Source organism: Nanorana parkeri, unplaced genomic scaffold (genome assembly GCF_000935625.1).
Source record: "Nanorana parkeri isolate BGI_ZX_2015 unplaced genomic scaffold, ASM93562v1 scaffold1738, whole genome shotgun sequence".
In the NCBI taxonomy this organism is placed as follows: domain Eukaryota; kingdom Metazoa; phylum Chordata; class Amphibia; order Anura; family Dicroglossidae; genus Nanorana; species Nanorana parkeri.
Window position 1 is genome coordinate 175,202 of NW_017308006.1, and position 15,685 is coordinate 190,886.

General features: G+C 48.0%; 1 protein-coding gene across 1 annotated transcript in view; it reads left to right on the top strand.

Moving 5' to 3' along the window:
* RIMKLB (ribosomal modification protein rimK like family member B) overlaps positions 1 to 15,478 on the top strand; it is a 26,061-nt gene extending 10,583 nt beyond the window's left edge. Inside the window, exons 2-6 of the mRNA XM_018571347.1 lie at positions 3,394 to 3,611; positions 10,769 to 10,999; positions 11,908 to 11,994; positions 13,189 to 13,392; positions 14,968 to 15,478. Coding sequence (XP_018426849.1) covers positions 3,443 to 3,611; positions 10,769 to 10,999; positions 11,908 to 11,994; positions 13,189 to 13,392; positions 14,968 to 15,464 — 1,188 coding nt within the window. The 5' untranslated portion in view covers positions 3,394 to 3,442 and the 3' untranslated portion in view covers positions 15,465 to 15,478. The remainder of the gene's footprint in view (positions 1 to 3,393; positions 3,612 to 10,768; positions 11,000 to 11,907; positions 11,995 to 13,188; positions 13,393 to 14,967) is intronic.
* The last annotated feature ends 207 nt before the right edge of the window (positions 15,479 to 15,685 follow it).

The following is a 15,685-nucleotide window of genomic DNA, read 5'->3' on the forward strand; positions in this document are numbered from 1 at the left end:
GGAAGAATGTCCCTTTTGTAGAGGGGAAGGGGGATCCTTTAAAGCAGAACTCCGGCCTTCCCTTCAGTCTTGCATAGTTGTACCGGCTCCTCTCCTAGGCTGAAATGCTTCCTCTGATTTCACTGCACACTGTGAGCTTCTCATAATGGGCATTAGAAGCTGCAGTAAGTCAGAGCCCGTCTCATTTCCTGGCTGGAGGACGTTCATCATCTAGACCTTTTGTCTCTAGCCTGACTGTCCCTAGCAGCCCATCCCTTTCGGTCATTGGTTATAAAGCCCACCTCATTTCCTGGCTGCAGGATGTCCAGCACCTAGGCTTTCCTCCCCAACCTGACTGTCCCTGGCTGCCTGCCCCTTTCATTCATTGGCTTTCAGTACTGTCAATCATATCGCACAACATGGCATGTTGGTGTTGCCTAGAGCCGTCTGCATGCAAATACAGCCTGCAAAGGAAAGCCCGCTCCTCTAGAGTGAGATCTACCCGATCAAGACATTGATATTTGCATAACTCCTCCCAAGCGCCAGCCCATTGCTTGCATCAGGTCACAAGCCCCTTATGTGATAGCCCATTGGTGACAGGTTCTCTAAGGTAAAGGCAGAGAATCACCAGCACTCAGTAATCAAGAGCAAATATGTCCTTTTATTGGACAAAAGGCGTCTTTTGTCCAATAAAAGGACATATTTGCTCTTGATTACTGAGTGCTGGTGATTCTCTGCCTTTTCCTGTATTTGCACGGCGCCATCCGTGAACCTAATCACTGCGAGCACCATCATCCCTTAAATTAGCCGGGACTGCTGTGAGGTGTGCGGAGGGCTCCTCCCAACGATCTACAGGTTCTCTAAGGTGACATTAGGGTCTGTTAGACACCTAGTGTCACATTTCCACTTCACTGGGGTATGACAGGTGCCTGCTGAGTCAGCAGAATGTAAACACAGCATGCAGCGGCTGGGAGCAATAGCCAGGCTGCTCTGGGCTATTTTAAATGGCAGTAGCCAATAGCAGACTGCCTATTGCACCCGCCCACTGCTGCTGTCAATCAGCAGAGGAGGGAACTGAAGGAGAAAGTTCTTTCAGGTCCTCCTCTGCTGATTGACAGCAGCCGGTGGGCGGGTGCAACAGGCAGCCTGCTATTGCAAATTAAAATAGCCAATAGGAGGCTGGCTATTGCTCCCAGCCGCTGGGCAGGATTCTTAAAGCTGGCAGAAGAGGGGGCAGGAACGGAGCACAGTAGCGGGCATGCAAAGGCACAGTGGTCTCTACTCCCTGCTGGGCGCCGAAGGGAACACAGACTGCAGCGGCTCCCAGTGAGAGAGAACAGAGGAGCGGGGATGAGGAATCAACTAATTGGAGTCAACTAATTGTTCACAACGATTCTCAATATTGTCATCTAGTAAATCGATTAGTTGACGCTATTCATGTCAGTCTCCAACTGGTCTGATCACCACGTTCCTCTCCGAGATCATCAAGTACAATGGAGGACAAGTGTCCGCCTCTGGTTCTGCATTGTGCATGTTGGCCAAGGAATGGCTGCTGGCCTGAACAAGAGAAATCTCTGTGTACGGCCAGCTGAATACATTGTATTAGATGATCCCTGTTCATGGAAGTGGTAACGGTTTACCTATACGGACTCTTTCCTGCTTTGGTAGTACTGCACAATGGCTGATCAACCTCTTACTGCAAGTCTTCCAAACAGGATCTGCTTCTGAAAGCCCCGACTTTAATTATGCGTAACCCCCACAATGCTCTTGGTAGGAATAGACCATGTGATGTAGCCTGCCTAGGCCTTCGCTGGTAAGGCAAAAGGTTTCTTTGTGGCAAGAATTTCTTCTTTTACTTCCTAAAATGTCACTGATGGGGCTCGTCCTTCATGTTCTCCTTCCATCCTAATTGGCCCTAGTATGTGGCCATGGTGGTAGATCAGCGAGTAGAATAAAACAAGAGATCAAAGAACGTGAGCAGGATTTTTTTTCTTCATTCTTGGTGATCGATGGCGGATAACATCTACGGATTGAGTTACATGTTACTGGATAGCGTGTAGTGACTTGTGATTGCTGATGGGGAATATAGAGAGCGCCGAGCTCAGCATTACAGTGGGCACCACTAAGCGTTTTCCAATATCATTCCAGGAACAGTCTACAAATAATTTTTTTGGGGGGGGTATTCCGATACCTAATACCATTGCCGTGTGCCCCAATTATCAGGAAGTTGGGCAGAGGATCATGACCTGCCGCCCGGCTTCCTGATTGGTCAGGAAGCAAGGCAGCCTCTGAGGCTCACAGGCAATCAAGAAGCCGGGCGGTGAATCATGAGGTGCTGATTGGTCAGGAAGCCATGCTGCCTAGCAACAAGTGAAGCCGGCTTCCTAGCCAATCATGAAGCTGGATGGCACGTCATTGTTTCCGCCATTATCCGCCTCCATCGGCTTCACTCGTTTCTAGGTAGCGTGGCTTCCTGACCAATCAGGAAGCCGGGATGCGAGTCATGACGTGCCGCCCCGGCTTCCCGATTGGCTATGAAGACAAGCTGCCTACCAACAAGTGAAGCTGGCTTCCTAGCCAATCAGGAAGCCATGACACACCTCTCAGCTTCCTGGTTGGCTAGGAAGCCGGCTTCACTTGTTCCTAGGCCAATCAGGAAGCCGATTGGCGGGTCATGACGTGCCGCATTTCTTCCTGGTTGGTTATGATGCAAATCTGCTTAACACTTGAAGCCGGCGTCCTAGCCAGTCAGGGAGGCGGATCATAACCCACCGCCCGGCTTCCTTATTGGAAAGGAAGCCGGTTCCATGCTCCCTCGGCACGGCTGGTCAGAGGGAGATCTCCCTCTGACCGGAAGTTTCCGGGATCGGTGGTAAGTTTCGGAGCATTTGGGTGAGTACTCGCCCAAATACTTGTATCGGCACCGATACTAGTATTGGTGCATCCCTAGTGATGGGGCATCTTTCCATCTTTTGAACTCACAGTAACAACGCAGACTATCCTCCCATGCAGCTAAATTCTACCTGATTGAGATTGGCCGCATATCTCATCCTCACCACATATGCTTTCATACAAGATGGAGAACCTCTGTGCCTTCAACAAGCACGTTCACATTCAGATCACTTTATTAAAGTCCATTAGGAATGGCCAACCTTCAACTGATCATTGCAGTGAGCCAGAAATAGCTACTCCAAGGCTGATTGTAAATGGACGGGTGGTAAGAAGCGTAGGCATTGAGACCTGTACCAGCAACCAGGGTTAACCTGTCCTCCTTTTAACCTGTCCTCCTTTTAACCTGTCCTCCTTTTAACCTGTCCTCGTCAGCAGAGCATACATATACGTATTTGAGGTCTCTTAGGTTTTCCGTGCTGAGCTTTAATCAAAAGCCTTTTTTTTTTAAAAAATATTTTTCAGACCGCGTCTTAGGGCGACCCTCCGTCTCTGCATACCAGGGCTCGTGAAGATGTGCAGCTCCGGTCGCATCTGGTTCCTGACAGACCGAAGAATAAAAGATGACTACCCCCAGCAGGAGATAAAACGAGCCCTCAAAGCTAAATGCTGTGAAGAAGAACTGGACTTCAGATACCTCCTTATGGACGAGGTGGTCCTGACCATTGAACAAGGGAACCTTGGTAAGTCCATTGGACAGCAAAGCCACCTAATGGTTTAATGTCTCAGGAACGCCAGTGGTGGTGAGATATCTATGCTTGAGTTTCCTGTGGTCAATAAAATTGGGTCACACTCTACCCTGTTGACTTCATGTTAAGGAAAGTGCAACGGAAGTGGGCAGTCAGTAATACAACCAGCAATGGGGTGACCTGTTTCTCTTGGAGAGCCACAGAGGGGATCGGGCTCCACTTCCATTGCCTGTAGATGTGATTGGGCTGCTTTCTAGCTGCCCTGATGACTTCTGTACAGCCCAGGGATACATTTTACAACAAGCCCTCAGCTGCTATTGAGCCGTGAGCTAGTTTAAACCTTTCAATACCATGATGTGGTAAGTGTCTTTGCTAGCAAAAGGGATATAGAACTCCAGGAAGCAATGTTTATATCTCGACTGTCCCTTTTAACAAGCTTCCACTTCGGTTTCACAGTAACAACCACTTGATTTGGGAAACAGGTTTTGGAGAAGTCATGGCCCCAACAGTCCTAGAGATGTGGAAACCATTTTAACTTACATTCTTTAGGTCATAGCAGAGTGCACCGGGTCATACTGATACCGGATCTTCCGGTCAGAAAATTGTTTCCTCTGGCCGGCAGTGCAGCGAGGGAACATGGAGCCGGCCATCAGGAAGCCGGCCCCCTGCTGATTGGCCAATCAGCAGGGGGCCGGCTGCCCGATTGGCCAATCAGCAGGGGGCCGGCTGCCCGATTGGCCAATCAGCAGGGGGCCGGCTCCATGTTCCCTCACGGCACTGCCAGCTAGAGGAAATCCTCTGACCGGAAGTTCCAGTATTGGGGAAGGTATTGGAGCATTTGTGTGAGTACTCACCCAAATACTTGGTATCAGCACCGATACTACTATCGGTATCGGTGCATCCCTACTTTTTAGTGAGACTCTTCAAACCGTTTAGCAGCCTGTCCAAAACACTGTTTCCACGCCTGTTACCTTCGTAAATTGGCTCTGTGGTATATTCAGCGGCTTTTGCGATGGCCAGCAGTTCTACATCAGTAAGTTGGTTGTTTTCAGTGTTGGTCAGCCGTTTACCTTGGCATCCCACACATTCTGGAACTTGGCATTGTTTTCAGAACCGCAGCATGTTAGGCGCCTTTGCCTCCCCCCTATTTTTTTTTGCCAGCCTGTGTCCAGACTCTACATTCTGAAATGCAGCCAGTTGTAGGACGGAGTGGAAAATGCATTAGCAGCATCGCTGTACGGCAGCCATGCCCTTCCCCTCCGTATAAACGTTCTACCAGCTGATCTGTGTACGGAAGAATGAGGAGGAATCGCACAGCAAGACCTTCCTCTTCATAACCCGATCAGCATTTCCTGAGAGCAGCGGCTGTTGGTGTGCTCCTCCGTAACCGCTTGACTCGTTATATAATGCAAAGAATTTTGTTTGAAGGCCGCACATGTTGGGTCACAAGGTTGGCTTCTTGGCTGAAGCTGGAACTCTGATATCCAGTGTTTTGGCTCTTTTTTTTCGAGAGATGTCCTTGGTGCTACTTATAGCCATGTAGAGACTTTGTGTTCATGATTGCACAAAGCCTTTGCTGCGCTTTTGTGTATCGGAGTAAAACTGAAGTGTGTTTTTAGGGAGGGTTTGATGATGGCCCTGACATGGGGGGTAAAAAGAAATAACCCCTAAATGTCCTGAAAGTAGTGACTCTAATCTTTGCTCTCCTGCAGAGCTGGGCTGCCACTGCTATCCAATGCTTTCAAGTAGGGGTGCACCGATACTAGTATCGATATCGGTGCCGATACCGTGTATTTGGGCGAGTACTCGCCCAAATGCTCCGATGCCTAGCACGAGTACTTCCGGTATCAGGAAGCCGGGCAGCGCGTCATTACACGCTGCCCGTTTTCCTGATTGGCCATGAAGCGACTCCATGCTCTCTACCTGTGATGAGAGAGCATGGAGCCGACTTCCCGGTCAATCAGTAAGCCGGGCATCGTGTAATGACGTGCTGCCCGGCTTCCTGATTGGTCGGGAAGAGGGCCAATCAGGAAGCTGGGCACCAAGTAATGACGCAGGGCCTGGCTTCCTGATTGGCCGGCCAGGCGGCTCAGGCTGGGTACCGGAGGAAGGCCACGTTCTGGCTGCAGAGGCCCCGGGGGTGACAGGCTGGACAAGGTAAGAGGGGACAGACTTTGTTGTTGATCATGAAGCTGGGTGGCGAGTCTTTACACACAAACAAAAAAAATTTACCAAAAAAAAATTACCAAATTACCGGTATCGGTGCATCCCTACTTTCAAGTGTGTCCCCCAATGTTGCCTGTGGTTAACTCCACCATTTGCCGTGTCTCTATAGTGCACTGTAGTGACGGCATTAAGGACCATAACGACCTTTGCACTGCAAAAAACAAACGTTGGAGCCGCTGCTCACCCAACAGGTAAGTATTCTTCTTTTACATGGGTGGCTCCACATATTTTACTCTTTTCCTTTACATTTGATGGATATAAAAACACCAACAAATTATACTCGCGCCTCCATCACTCCTTACCCAAGTCACAGCCAGCTCCAAATCCTCATTGCTTCCTGGTATGGGGTCGTATGTGACCTCCTGCCAATGTGCGGTGCTTTAGTACGGTCACATGACATAGGGGAGACGACACCGCTCCCTTTAGGCACCTACACCAGACTTTTGGGATTGTTGATCTCCTGGGTATCCCCGCTGCTCTCGCTGACCTACACATCAGTACTGTGTCTTGTAATGACACGGAGGCCAGCAGGGGGGACCCAGTAGAGCGATACTAACAGACTTGTCAGTTTCCCAGTGGACTTAGAGCGATTGTTTCCACTGAACGGACCGGTGTTTGGCGGCTCGGATAGCAGGGAAGTATATATGATGATGACGACTTGCAGGTATATTTTGGCTGAAAATGTTCAGTATAGTGACGGCGTTGTCTTAAAGTGAACCATTCTGTTCCGCAAGGATTTATACCATGTTATCTTCATAATGCATCAGCCTGTCAGGCTCTCTCCTTTCCCCCAGAATGGGCAGACTACATAGAGCGGTTACTAATATGCAAATTTAGACTTCCTCAAAAGTCAGCATCTAAGCCCTCAACTCGCGCACCTTCAGGCTGCTGACCTATGCAGAGAGCAATGATGCTTTAGCAGGAAGGGCAGCAGCGTCCTTGGTTTACACATTGCCATTGATGGTCTAAGTAGAAAGCAAACGTCACCAGCACACCAAGGTCAAATGTCCACATACGTCTTTATTGACGTGTGTGCATCTTGTCACCAACGGGCAATGTTTCGGGCCATTTAGGGTCCCTTCATCGGGCATAGTATGACCACTATACTGTGGGACCCTGAAAGGTTGCCCATTGGCGACAAGATGCACACACGTCCATGTAGACGTATTTGGACATTTGACCTTGGTGTGCTGGTGACATGAGATTTCTATTTGGATATAGCGGCGCCATCCACAAGGGGCATAACGGAAAGGATTGCAGAAGCCATTGATAGTCTGGCTTCACCTTCCCTATGCGATGTTGGAGACAATAATGGCTTCAATTTTATCACCGATATTCCACGATTCACCTCCGAGATGGGAACAGCGTCACGCCTCCCCTCTGCATGCTCTTAATCAAAAGCACTGGGCGAGCGTTCCTGTAGCCACCACCCAAGTGTATTGCCTGGGGGTGATTGGGAATGTGCCATCCTCCCTGAATCTATGGTCATTTTTTTTTATTTGCACTGCTTGGGGAAAAAAAGTCTCAAGATGGACGGTGCAGAGAGATTTCACAGTGAGGAATGACACATGCACATAGTCTTATAGCGGAAGAGTCTGTCCTGTCCATTACCTTCTTAATGTGTCCGCTTTGGCTGTGTCAGCCCATCCGAACCATCTCCCTTCACCTTAATCAATCCCTTTTCTGCTCAGACGAGGTTTTCCTCCATCAGCATTCTGAGCACTTCTCCTGTCAGCTGCAAGCCGCCCAGAAGCTGCATTGCGGCAGCCATAAAAGTGCAAATGACGTGGAGGCAGGAAGGAGCCTCGTCCTTGTCTACTCGATGCAAGGAGTGCTTCTCTTTGCTGCGTCAGTCGTTTTTCCATTTTCCTTAATGTGAACCTGTTGTAAGGAAGCATTGCATGTACTAGTATTTATAGGTAAGCTAAATACAGGTCACTTGTCAAATGTTTGCTTTGTTGTAGCACTGGGCGCCCATACGTTGCATAATCTCATTTGGGCCTAGTCGGAGTCCAACCTTGTGCAATGCAGACTCGGTGCAATAGGTAACTTAGGATGCCTGCATCGTCCTCTGGGATGCTGCGGGGGCAAACTGGAAGCCCCCTTCCCCACCATGTTTGTTTTTTCTTTTCCCCTATCCCGTCTTACCTGATTTGCAGTGTTTTCAGAAAACTTACTCACCTGCCCAGCATCTTCCTGCTACAGTCCAATGCCACGAACCAAGTCCCGTGTCTCATCTTCCACTCTGACATCAGGGGCTATCTGTCTCTTTGGGGCACTTGCTGCTTGCCCCTGATATACAGCCAGTCAGCCCTCCGGCCCCTTTGTGGTGGGTGGGGCTGGACATTAAAAAAATGAAGCCAAAAAACTTGGAGTATTCATGGCAGAAAAGATGATTTCCTGGGTAAAGGTGCACTTTAAGCATTGAAGCCAGGACCCGCCCCAGGCAGTTATTGGAAATTGAATCAGCAGTGGCATACTGATGAGGTCATCCTTCTCCTGCCCCCTCCTGTAAGCATGCGCTAAGCAGCAGGGCCCTGATTGGCTTAGACTGATGCCACTCTCCCAGTCTGAGCTCGGCTGTGCAGCATTGGAGGCTGATTAAGACATTTGTCATTTTTAATTTTCTGAGCACGGAACTGGATCCATTGTCCGGAGTCCATCCTTAAAACTCAGCTTGTTTCCTTGTTCATAATACGCTGGATGTAGAAACGATTCACAATAACATTCTTTTTTACTTTCAAAGTATTTTTATTAAGTTTTCCATTTTGTGAAGAAACAGAGTAAACAATATTCAGGTAATACAACATACATTACCTAAATATACTGACATGTACATGTGATCAGCCCGCCACAACATGAAACTCTTGACACAATAACATTCTTTTATAATTTCTCACTGACAAACGAGGATTCATCGATCACGGCTACAGAGCGAGGCTTAGTGGGGACATAGGACTAGGAGACCGGGGTCAAAGGTCACTGAGCCCACAACAATGGACGGTTTAGTCCCAGGGCCGGAGCTTCTTTCTATGAAAGCGTCTCTGCATGGATGTGCGTGCGTGTGTGTGTGAAGAGGTTTATGCGCCGGTATGTTTTCTATTCTGTGAGGAGGCTGACGGCAGCTTCCTGTTTTGTGCGCTGACCTAGCAATCACTTTCTTCTTGAATTTCCCATTCACAAGAGAGTTTAATCAGAGCCTTGTGGCATCTGACTGCAAAATCCTGTGCACACACGCATATGCCTGACCTCGGGGGCCCCGCGCGAACTCGATTTCCCCAAAACCGGAATTGTTTTGCAAGCTCGTCATTGCCCCGTGGTATTCAGAGGAGCCGACTGCTTTGCTTTCTAACAATTGTTTTCATTGGCAGAGCTTCATGGATAAAAAACATTTTAAGATGGTACGTTTAAAAAAGACATGAGAACCTAAAAGATTGTTTGAAAGGAAAGAAGGAAATGTCCAAAAGAAAATCTATTGCAAATAGTTTTGCTCTTCTCATGGAAATGTTTGAGTTGCTCTTCTGCCATTGGAAAATCTGAAAACCGGAGCGTGGAGTCGATCCGTATCCAGGAACCATTCACTGTTAATACTGAATCCTGCACTATATAAACAAGGCTATGTGGACACACTGAGCTCAGGTGCTTCCAGTGAAGAGCATGCAAAGACATTTTAGATCAGTGGTTCTCAACTTGTGTAACCTCAGGACCCACATTTGTCCTTATTAAGTTACTACCCAAGTCGCAGTGCAATAGAACGCACGGCACTGCAGTACCGTGCGTTCCGGTGCGGGCGATTGAACTGTGGGCACGAGGTGCATTTGGGGTGCCATTTAAATAAATGTCAATGCAACTGCCACACCAGAACGCGCGGTAGGTGCGATTGCATGGTACAGTGCGTTAATCGCACAGGACTGTGTGATGCACTGTACTAGTGTAAATGGGCCCTGAAAAACACTGACAGACCCACAGACACAGACACAATCTCACACACACATACACTCCCAAAAAAAAATATTTAAATCTTTTTTTAAGATCCACCCAGTATCCCCACCTTATGAGAACTGGAGTGGATCCTCAGCCTGGGGTCCTGTGACGGAGCTCCATCCATACGTGCATTGCTTGTACAACCCCCTTGTGTGCCCTGTAGAGATGCCGGGAGCCAGAACGTGATGGCACTCTGGTTCCGGCACCTCTACAGGACATGCAAAGAAGCTGTAAGCAATGCAAAGCAGCTGTAGGCAATGCATGTGTGGATGGAGCTCCCTTCGCAGCCATAGCTACACCCCACCCCACCTTAAACTGACACTCAGTGCCGTACAGCGTATAAATGGCTGTTTGGCGCAAGAACTGACAGTGCGGCGCTTGGGGGAGGCTGAGAAGTCTCACCTAGAAAAGTGAAAGCCTTGCGGCAATCCACTGAACACTGGGTCGCGACCCACCAATCGGGAACCGTGGTTTTAGACGATTGTACGCTTTCAGTTTGAAGGCCCTTTTCTGTTCCACCATGACTTGGCTCTCCCTTACACAAAGCCAGCTCTATAAAACCACGGTTGGATGAGTTTGGTGTGGAGGAACTTGACCTCTGAACCCTACTGATCACTTTTGGGATAAAATGCTGATTGCCAGCCAGGTCTTCTCATCCAACATCCGTACCGGGCAAATGCTTTTGGCTGAATGGGTACAAATTCCCCCCTCCAAAATCTGGTGGAAAGTTTTCTTTCCACCAGAAGTGTGAAGTCTGTTATAGTCCCAAATGGGGAGCCAACTAACCGTACCAAGCTGTTTGATGTGCGACGTTCAAGTGTCTACAAACATCTACAGTATATTATCTCTGAACCTACTCTGCTGTTAGGCACAGGCCAAGCATGTTTAATGCAAGCTCTGTTCTTGACACACTCATTAAACTTCCTCTTTCTTCTTTGCAGGTCTGCGCGTGAATGGAGAATTTGTTACATCCTACCCGCAGGTCGTGGTCGTCCGCGTGCCTACGCCTTGGGTGCAAAGTGACAGTGACATCACCGTCCTTAGACATCTGGAGAAGATGGGCTGCCGGCTGATGAACAGGCCACAGGCTATTCTCAACTGTGTAAATAAGTTCTGGACCTTCCAGGAGCTGGCTGGCCATGGTGTACCCCTACCCGATACCTTTTCCTACGGTAAGTCTGTTTGCTTTGTTGCGGATGCTCGGTATAACCTTGTCCCTTCCTTATATGAAAACATAATCCTTTTTAGATGAGTGGTGGACATCACAAAGGTTTTGGCGAACGTTATTGCAGAATCTTAACTTTTTCCTCCTGGCATTACCGATCCATCCATTCCAGCCACCTCCACTATTGTCTGACTGGTGTCTGTAGTCACATGGTCAGCGTGCAGTGTTATAATAGGAAAAGCACTTGAGTACAGTGGTGGTGTGTACAGAACATTTTTGATTCAATGTTGAATTTGAAAAAAAATGTAATATTTTGACAGCTTCAGATGACTTGGACATTGAAAGTGTATGTCTAGTCAAAATAGAAATAACTGATGTTCCCCAGAAGGGGACAAAAAGGATAAGCGCACTCTTTTAGGCCTCATTCACAGAGCTTAGAGTCGGCCCGTACAGATCCATGCGGTGTGCACGGCCGTATCGGTCCGTTCCCGGGAAGGACAGGTGCTGCGTGTGATTGTACGCTGCAGCCTTGTCTGCTCTATGGGAGGACGCGGCCGTACGCTCACCTGAGCTGCGCGGGTGCCCGTGCTCGGACGCAGACAGGTTGAGCGTACGGCCGCGTCCTCCCATAGAGCAGACAAAGCTCTGTGAATGAAGCCTTAACGTGTGCTTATCCTTTGAGGTTAACAGTGCAAATCCAGTTTTAGGGCACCGTTGTTCCTTGGGTTTAGTGAAAAGGAAATTAGCAGATTTAGGAAATGTTGCGCCAAATTCATTTTTTTAAAATGATAGTGAAATGTTTTATTGAGTAAAATCTTTGTGTTTAGGACCTTTTTTTTTTATAGACCAGTTGCGTTAACACACATTTATGCTAATGATGATTTGTATTTAATGAAAGACTTTGTATTCTTTAAGGTGGTCATGAAAACTTTTCAAAGATGATTGACGAGGCTGAAGTATTGGAGTTTCCCATGGTGGTGAAGAACACCCGGGGTCACAGAGGTGAGTATAGTATGACCGTCTCATTTCATGTCCGGGCTGTGTAGAGCCGTCATTACTAGGTATTGGCTTGACAGTGAATTTCTATAGTGGATAACCATTTACAGAAGACTTGAAATGTCTTTCCTGAGGGAACACTTAAAGTGACATTAAACCTTTAGATTTTTTAACATAAACCAATACTGTAATGTGCGCCTTACTGTAATCCATGGTTGTTTCCCTTCTCTTTGCTGCTCTTCCTTTTAAATCCTCATGTCTTCTCATGCTGGTGGAGAACTTCCCTTTGCAGCTGACTGCCTCTTCCTGTAGTGCTGGCTCAGGTTGTGAACCTTCACACAGACGCCATGTATCCATTTCAGAGACAAGGCAGTCTGCTGCAAAACAGAAGTTCTCCCCTAGCATGAGAACAGATACAGATTTAAAAGGAAGAGCAGCAAAGAGAAGGGAAACTACCATGGATTACAGTAAGGCGCACATTACACTATTTTATGTTAAAATAATCTGAGGGTTTAATGTCACTTTAAGGTGTAGCTAGGTCCAGTATAGCCGCTACACACCTTATATACAGCCCAGTGTGTTAACTCCACGGTGCTCGGACAAGGAGCCTCCGTCCCTAATAAAATCCACCATAGAACAAGCAAATTGCTGGCGCAAGCGTAAATCCTCCAAAGTATCCTTTAAAATGGGATTCAGTCATTTAGACGGAATCATTTGGTCATGCTACTCCTGCCAAAAAGAATTATCTGAATCTCACTGACCATCTTTTCAAGCCTTGACTTGGGTAGGACTTTGGGCTGCCATCCAGAACACAGGGGCTATATGTGGCTCTTGCCTTAATGAGGCGACGGGTATAGAGGAAAGAGCCAGACCGATTGTGGCCATCAAATATTTTCCCTTTCAGTAAAAACCAAACACGTTTGGGGGGATTCCATGCTGCCCCTTCGTCTGGGCTTTGAGAGTAATGATGCAGAGGAGTTCATAAGATGTTTTACTCAGTAGCAATGAGAGCTCTTCCCTGTACCTGTACAGTAGATTTGTTTTGCAGGACATTTGCCCCTGGCTTCCAGAAAAGTACTACTTATGATTCGTTTTATGACGGTCTTTCTTAGACACCTGAGCACCTATCAGTACTTCTTTTTTTTTTTCTTCTTCTACTTTATACTTTTTTTTTGCCTAACCAGTGTATATCTATTCCAGGTAAAGCTGTATTTCTAGCCCGGGACAAGCACCATTTAGCAGACCTGAGCCATCTCATCCGTCACGAAGCCCCATACTTGTTCCAGAAATACGTAAAGGAGTCTCACGGAAGGGACGTCCGAGTCATCGTCGTGGGCGGCCGCGTCATCGGTACCATGCTGAGGTGTTCTACGGACGGGAGGATGCAAAGCAACTGCTCTCTAGGTGAGTGTGGGCGGAGTACAGTGAGCGCAATAACATACAGGCTCATTTAGCAGTGTTGACAGTATTTACTTACAGGTAAACCTAAGCCAAGCTTGTCTCTTGTTATCTGGCATGGCTTTAGAGTTTATCTAATGTCAGCACCTCCTTTGCTTGGATACCTTTAAAGAGACTGTCACTTTAAGTGCTGAGGTGCCTACACATGCCTGTAGCAGCTTTTGGTATCCTTTGCATCATCCAAATTGGAGGCTGTCCTCATCAGGCAACACTTCAGCACTTCCTCATTAGGCTGGCCCACCCCTTGCTGCCTTCCACTCATTCTTGTGGGCCGGTGAGGCAATCTCTGTGATAGACCAATAGATGTGTAGAGGTGGGGTTTAGCTTTAACTATTTGAGTCGAAGCAGAAGATATTGCCCCTCTCCTGCTCCTGTAAAATGTCCATTTCCAATCTGATCAAATTGAAATGATTTTCAGGTCAGATTGTAGGTATATTGGTATACAATATTACACATGGGAGAAGTTTTGATTACAAAACATACTCTGGATGCACCGATACCAGTTTTTCGGTATCGAGTACTGATATTTTGTATCCTGTACTTGTTGATATCGAATACCGATACCGGAAGTCCCATTAAGGAAGCCAGGCAATGTGTAATGACTCCCCACCCGGCTTCCTGATTAGCAGGGAAGCATTCTCCACGCTCCCTCATCACCAGTTGACGCGGAAGCATTGAGCTGGCTAATCAGGAAGCTGGGCGCCGTGTACTTACCATCTTGTCTTACATTGTATTGTGACTGTAATGTCTTCCTTTATATAGTAAAGCGCTGTGCAAACTATTGGCGCTATATAAATCCTGTATAATAATAATAATGACGTGTTGCCCGGCTTCCCGATTGGCCAGGAAGCCGGCTCCATGCTCCCTCGTCACTTGCGACGAGGGAGCAGGAAGCCAGCTTTCTGGCCACTTAGAAAGCCGGGGGGTGCATAATGACTCGCTGCCCGACTTTCTGATACTGGAAGTATCGGGCCAGGCATCGGAGCATTTGGGTGTGTAAGAGTCCTCGCCCAAATACTCAGCATCGGCACCGATACTAGTATCGGTGCATCCCTAATATATACCTGTAAGGTATATGCCTGGCTATAATAAGTCATTTGGTGCATATTTGTAATACGTGCACTGTACCACATGTTTTGTGTCTTACAAAGTACAGAAAATACTTGTTGATCCTGCCAAAAAATCAAGTGAGTGTCTCCAGCACAGAACTTCCTGTCCGGGTATTCCACTACTGGGGGAAAGAGGGTGGAGGGTTCTGTAGTCCAGCAGGGGAGAACTCAGACAGGGTTGATCGCAATGCTTGGTATTTCAGTGCAGCAGAGGCAAGCTCACTGCAGAAAGATATTGGCTCACTGGATTTTTGACAGGTATTTTCTTGCCGGAAGCGGCAGTGTCTTTAAAGCTGAACTCGAGGCACTTCGGTTGGAATTGAGATCTTCTGCTGTATTTGTGTTTTTGTATAGTAAATGATTCTCGTCCGTTTCTTTCCTTGTATCCTCACCGCGTGTTTTTATTTAATAGGAGGTATCGGAATGATGTGTACGCTCAGCGAACAAGGGAAGCAGCTGGCCATTCAAGTCTCTAACATCCTAGGAATGGATGTGTGCGGCATTGATCTTCTCACCAAAGAAGACGGCTCCTTCTGCGTGTGCGAGGCAAACGCCAACGTGGGTTTCATCGCCTTCGACAAAGCCTGCAACATGGACGTGGCCTCCATGGTGGCCGACTACGCCATCTCCCTCCTGCCAAGCCGACTGACCAGACGAATGTCTCTTCTCTCCGTCGTGTCCAGTGCCAGCGAGACCAGCGAGCCCGAGCTCCCCGGGGGCACCTCTGTCTCAGGAGTTGACGTGTCTGCTCCACTTCATCACCACGACGCTGGAGACAGCATGAGCGCCAGTTCTAGCTCTGTGGACAGTGATCCTGACACTGCCACGGAGAGGGAGCTTCTGACCAAGGGAGCCATCTTTAACATGAACCAGCTTCTTGCCAGCGAAATGAAGCTTTTGGTGGAATAGATGGGAAAGGGGACAGGGGATGGGAGAAAGGGGTGGGTTTTGGGGTAAAGGGAGGGGTGGGGGGGGGAGGGAGCCTGTTGGGGTCAAGCACGTGTAAATATTGAAAGGGCCATTACTGCTGGTGTTAAGGGGTGGGTGGGATGCGGGAGGGATAGGGTTAATACAGGATCCCTGTTGTAAATGAGGCTGCACCACTGAGCTATGAATTAAGGAGTGGAGAA